Here is a 5,764-nt window from a genome sequence, read left to right as displayed (position 1 = left end):
TAGGATATTCTGACCGAGAAGCGAGTTGATCAGGCCGCCCCTGTTGCCGAGGTAGGCGAGCGTTGGGGCATTGCTGTCATCTCCAAGCCAAAGGCCCGCAGGCTTGATGTCGGCGCGACGTTCATCGATGGCGTCGGTGAACTCCTGGAAGGAATCCACGACGGTCGTGTTGCGTTCGAGGATTTGTCGCAAGACATCCAAAGCCCCATCGCTCCCTCCACCGTTGTTACCACTGCCTCCAGCAGCTCCGAGGAAGGCCGGCCCAAGCACCTGGGCAGCTGCGCCTTCATTCCACTTGTCGCTGGGTCCAACGACGAAACCGAAACCAGCCTCGCTCAAGTCCAGGCCCTCGGCCCCTGCGCTGAAGTTGTCATCGGGCGGAGCGCAGGAGCTGGGGTCCGCGTCGCGAATGAAGATGGTCACCAGCCCAGCAGCAATGATAGGGATGATGAAGGCGGCCACATACGGGAGCCAATTCGTCTTGAAAATGGTACAGCGCTTTCGGAAGAGTACCATGGACTGGCGGACGTAGCCGATTCGCCTGCCACTCATCAACGAGAGCCCAGGCTTGTGGTGTCCGCGGGACGGAGGCGTAACGGCACCGGATAACGTCTTTTCGCTATGGTTTGCAGAGTCGTCTCCGTTGACGGCTGCTGCCTGGTCTCGCGTCTCTTCTGCGAGCTGCAGGAAGACGTCCTCGATGGTGGGACCGGAGAAATTGTATCCTTTGATGTTGCGCGCTTCCAACGCGCGGATGACCTGCGCAGCCAATGCCGACGAGGGAGCAACGTAGGTGATGAAATCAAAGGAATCTTTCTTCTGAACACCCTCGATCTCAGGCGCATCCGTGACGGCTGTATCCTTAGGAACGTGAACGCGGTAGCCGGCGCCGAGCGTATTCTTCAGTTCAACAGATGAACCGCTGGCACGCAGGGTTCCCTTGGAAAGAACAGCAATGTGGTCAGCAAGGAGATCAGCCTCGTCGAGAAAGTGCGTCGTGAGGATGATGGTGCGTCGACCACGCTCAGCCAAGAGAATGTCCCAAATTTTGCGACGACTGAGGGGATCGAGCCCACTGCTGACCTCGTCGACGCAACAGACGGCGCTTCCTCCTGTCAGCATCATGCCGAGCTGCAGCTTGCGCTTCTGACCACCCGAGAGTGTCTTGGAGAATGCTTTCCTCTTGGGACTAAGATCAATGGCCTGCACGAGGTCGCGAATCTCCTGCTTGGAAGCCGTCTGGCCGGGGGCCTTGAGACGATTGAAGATCTTGAGGTGCTCCTCGACGGTCAGCTCGTCCCACAGCACGTTTTTCTGGGGCGCAATGCCCAAAACTCCGGTGCCGTCAATCGTGATGGATCCGCTGGTGAGCCTATTGGTACCGGCGATCGAGTCGAGCGTCGTCGACTTGCCACTTCCGTTGCTGCCCAGAAGGCAGAGGATCATGCTCGCGGGGCATCCAGAGTCAACCCGTCGACGGCCTTGACAGTCTCACGCGGCTTCCCAAAGACGGACATGAGACGCTGGAAGGCGGACGGTGGATAGTACTTGCTGAAGCCATCGAGGCGCACGGCCGGGCCATTGTGCGAGCCGTCCGTGGGCTGATCGTAGAGAACGGTGCGGCCCTTGGCGCTCGTACCGAACAGACGGCCCTCAATGAGGATGCCGAGCAGAGGGTAGACGAAAATCTGAATGATGAGGAAAATCCAAAAGACAATGGCTGGCAGCTCAAAGGAACTGTTGGGGGCCACCTCGGTCAGGTTCGTGCCCATGCGCTCTCTCTCCCAGCGAGCCATGGTGATGAGGAAGAAGACGACGTTGCAGGGGGTGAAGAGTAGCGACAGAACGGCGACGACGCCGGTGCCCGGGTCGGTCAGTGCCTGTGCCAGGATACCGAGGAGGACGGTCGCTAGCAGGGCCGTGACGCCACTCAGCTGAGCTTTCTGGAAGAAGGAGGAGACGAGGATGGCAGCGGAGGCCATAGCTAGGCCTGCGAGAATATAATACACGAGGACGACGCCGATGCTCGTGTTGGACCAGATGTTGGCGCGCAGAACGATGGAACCGACGACCCAGCCGGGCAGGTACAGCAGAGAAAAGGCGACGTGGTATGAGATGACGCGGGCGAGCTGGGCGACCCAGCGGCGGCGGATGGGCATCATGGCGTCGATGAGCTGGGTCATGCCGGACTCGCGCTCGGTGGCGATGAAGCCCGTCATGTGATAGATGACAAACATGACCGTGGTGAGGTAGGCGACGGCAAGGAAGTTGATGATGCTGGATTGATAGTCCTCGCGCACCTGCTTCTCGTACTCGTCCTCGGTCAGGCTGGTGAAGGGGAGGCGGTCGATGGTCGCAGGCAGCTCAGCTGGCTGAGGGCCGCTCGAGTCGGAGGCATTGGACGCCGTCACGCTGGCAATGGCGGCATCAACGGCTCTCTGGAGAGGCAGCAGGAATTTGTCGACGTCGTTGTTGTTGCGGTCGACGTGGATGTTGAGGCCATGGATGGCACCATCGAGGAAAATGGTGTAGTTCCAAAAGCTTCCGTCACCAGAGCTTCCACCTTCGGAGGGCGACGAGTAAAAGGAGACTGCACCAAAGCAGTCGGTGACGGCCCTCTGTCCCGGCTCGCAGTCGACGTTCAGAGAGCTGTCATCGGAACGGCGCAAGACTTCGATGCCGTCAGCCGCCTGGGCGCTGGTCGTCAGGGAATCGATCACGCTGTCGATGGGCCCACCCTCGTAGCCGCCGTTGACGAAGACGACACGGTTTCGGTTTCCGGCGCCTTCAAGGGCTTCAGCAAGGGAACGGATGGCATTGGGATCACCGGTGCCGTAGGTGACGGGGGGGCGGAAGAGGTTCTGCGCAACGCCAAACCAAACGGCCAGGAAGATGGGCAGGACGAAGGGAATAGAGACGAAGGTGAAGGGATGGCGCAGCAATATGGTAAAGTTCTTGCGTATGAGCGTGCCAGTCTGCCGCATGAAGGCCATGGCGGCGGCTGGGCGCTGTGAGAAGCGTTCTCGAGGTGTCAGGCCGGCGGATGGCTGAACGTACGTTCGGGTGTGGTTGACGAAGGGGTGGAGGTACCTCTGGTACAAGGGTACAGGAAGACAGCACACTACTACCTATGTATGTGTTCGTCTGCGATGGAATAGGCATCGACAGTGTGGTGACGACGGCTGCGAAGGCGTATGGAGGGGGTGACGGCAAGGTCGAAAGCCAGAGGGGGTTTGGGGGTTAGATGTACGCTATATAGAACCCCAAGTCGAGACTCGTTCAACCGAATGTTTTGTACGACTGGCGGCCATGATGGGAGGAGGAATGTCTTTTTCTGTTTTTGTGTTGACTGCCTTGGGCGGGCAGACATTGAACCGTGTGGCCGTGTACCTCCCGGGGTCTTGGCAGACTGAATCACCACCCTCTGCCCCAAGGCTCTGGGCATGGATGTGCAACTGAGGCACCTCCTCAGGAAGCAGTGGCCCGCCCCACTTTGGCAGGCAACTGAGGCCGTCCCACAGCACTGCACTGCACTGCCTCTGGGCTCGCGACGTGCCAGTGCGTTACCTACTTAGATAAGGTAAGGTAGGTACCTACCAACCTACCTACCTAGCCGTGGAAACTCTGGGTACCTCTACAGTAGGTAGGAGCAGCCAGGCCCCAAACGTGCCGGGAACGGATAGTGGAGCTGGAACCCGCTGTACTAGCCTGATCAGACTCCCCTGTAGGTCGTAGCCAGTAGCTGCCCCCATCCCCCCTCAAGGATCCTTCCAGCTGCCTAAGCTGCGCAAGTCGGCCACTCACACACACATAGAACGTACGTTGACGGCACAGCGCACAGAGTCGTCCCCCGATACGCGTACTTTCAGCAACCTAGTTCAATCCTTTGGCTCAGGGGCGCGGCGCAGCATGCCACCCCCGAGACACACTCACCTGTCAGCCTGGGTCATCTCTTTACGATGAATACGCGCATCTACCCGTCGCGTTGCGTAGACTTTTACGGTACCGACATGACATGACATGAGCGGGCGCAAGGCAGCAGCCGTTTCATGCCCTGACTGGATTCCATATCTTGCCTTTTTCCGAGCGTACGAAATTGAGGCTACGACACCTCTTTGGATGCATTTCGTCGTTGGACGTATTCCGTATCGATCAGGCGAAATCGCGCCCAAGACACCATGCGGACTGCCAAGAAGGCCGACCTTGGACTCCTATTCGTCTGAATGACGCCCTTTTTCTTCATGCCTAGATACTAAAATTCCCCTTGACGGTCGATTACGTCATGACTTGCGGGGCACCATCTCGTTTGCGCCTGCCTTTCAACTTCCAGGTAGCACCTGAACTGATGATTGATGAAGGTGGGTAGGTACAGCGAGGTATAGGCAGGGGCCGAGGCACCTAAGGTGGGGGACCTTGTACGTGCAACCGCTTGCTCGAGCCTCACACTTGCGTGTCCAACGATGCGTCCTCGGTGCCTCGATGCCATCAGCAGTGCACTCACAGCCGTGATCGCTCCCCAGTCGCGACTTGCATACACTCAATTCAGGGTCATGTTTTGCAACGCAGTCCATCTTGCTACGATAGACGGACTGCGCCTCAGTCAACCATGAAGCCACCACCCAGGTCATCACCCTCGGTCATGAAGCCACCACCACCAAAGTCCTCCTCCGCCATGGTGATCTCCTCGGTCGTTTCACTGGCTGCCTCTTCGTCTGCATCCACCTCATCAGGCGCCTCGAGAGCCTCCTCATCTAGCACTTCATCCTCATGCGCAGCCTCCGTCGCACAATCCGAACCGTGGCCCTCTTGATCCCCATCTGCCACGAACCCTCGTCCTGCCTCGTCTGCCGCCCTCTCCTCGGCGCTGACACCGGCATACACCCGTTCGTGGATACGTAGGACCACGAGGAACCGCTTCCACATTCGCAGCGCTGCCGTGGCTCTGCGGTCCTGCTGCTGCTGTGCTTCGACATCGCTGAGCCCGGCTTTGACTGCCCGCATGGCCTCTTCGTATTCCTTGGCCACCACGACGCCATTGAGCACCGCTGTGCCCTGTCGCCCCTTGAACAAGAATCCAGTGAGTGCAGGCGCGTAGTCGATGCCCAAGATGAACGCCGCCCGCGCAGACGAAGGCTCGTCCTCGCTGTCGTCGGCGATCCAGACGCCCCCCTTGGGGACCATGCCGGGCACGTAGAGATCGATGTTGCCAAACTTGTTCTTCGGCACCCGCCCCCGCACTACCGGCGGCGGCCTGTAGTCCTCCGTCTGCTCCTCCGTGAACACCGGTGTTCCCTCGGCGTCGCGCACGTCGCCCCCGTAACCGTCATCCACGTACTCCCCGGGCTTGGTGTTGACTCGCTTTGTCAGAAACTTGACGGGCATTTCCATCGCTTTGACGTCTCGCCCCATGCGATACCACTTGTCGCGGCTGCGGGCGATCCGCACGTCCCGTCGCCGGTAGATCGTCTCCAGCGGCGCCTTGCTGCCGGCGCTCATTGTCCCCGCCGGCTGCGCGTCGGCTTTGAGCACTTCGTGGCGCCGCAAGTGTCGTTCCAGCGCGTAGATGGGGTGGTCTTTGAAATCGGCAACGTTGCGCGGCATGGGTTCCCGTGACGCCGTCGCCTCAAGCTCGCTGGCTTCGATATGATCGACATCCGTCGGTCGCCGTCGCGAAACACTTGAGCGCTTGCCCACACTGCGCGCGCTGTTCGCATCTCTATCGAGTTGGTGCTTGCCCGATCCTTCCTAGGCTCGACACTTGGTG

The 5,764-nt window shown here is 59.5% G+C and overlaps 2 protein-coding genes across 2 annotated transcripts in view; both read right to left on the bottom strand.

Annotated features, from left to right (window-relative positions):
- Positions 1-1,442: 1,442 nt before the first annotated feature.
- On the bottom strand, positions 1,443-2,993 carry VDBG_09297 (conserved hypothetical protein; the record flags this gene model as incomplete). The annotated part of the gene is made up of 1 exon (XM_003000756.1): positions 1,443-2,993. One exon carries the CDS (start codon positions 2,991-2,993, stop codon positions 1,443-1,445), a length of 1,551 nt encoding a protein of 516 aa, XP_003000802.1.
- Positions 2,994-4,596: 1,603 nt separating this feature from the next.
- The window catches only part of VDBG_09296 (DNA repair protein rhp41), a gene marked incomplete at both ends in the record, with an annotated part of 2,678 nt that continues 1,510 nt past the window's right edge, over positions 4,597-5,764 (bottom strand). The window contains one exon of the mRNA XM_003000755.1: positions 4,597-5,716. Coding sequence (XP_003000801.1) covers positions 4,597-5,716 — 1,120 coding nt within the window. The remainder of the gene's footprint in view (positions 5,717-5,764) is intronic.

The sequence above is a fragment of the Verticillium alfalfae genome, genomic scaffold (assembly GCF_000150825.1).
Source record: "Verticillium alfalfae VaMs.102 supercont1.14 genomic scaffold, whole genome shotgun sequence".
Lineage (NCBI taxonomy): Eukaryota > Fungi > Ascomycota > Sordariomycetes > Glomerellales > Plectosphaerellaceae > Verticillium > Verticillium alfalfae.
The sequence above is the reverse complement of the archived record's forward strand: the minus strand, read 5'-3'. Positions and strand labels throughout refer to the sequence as shown.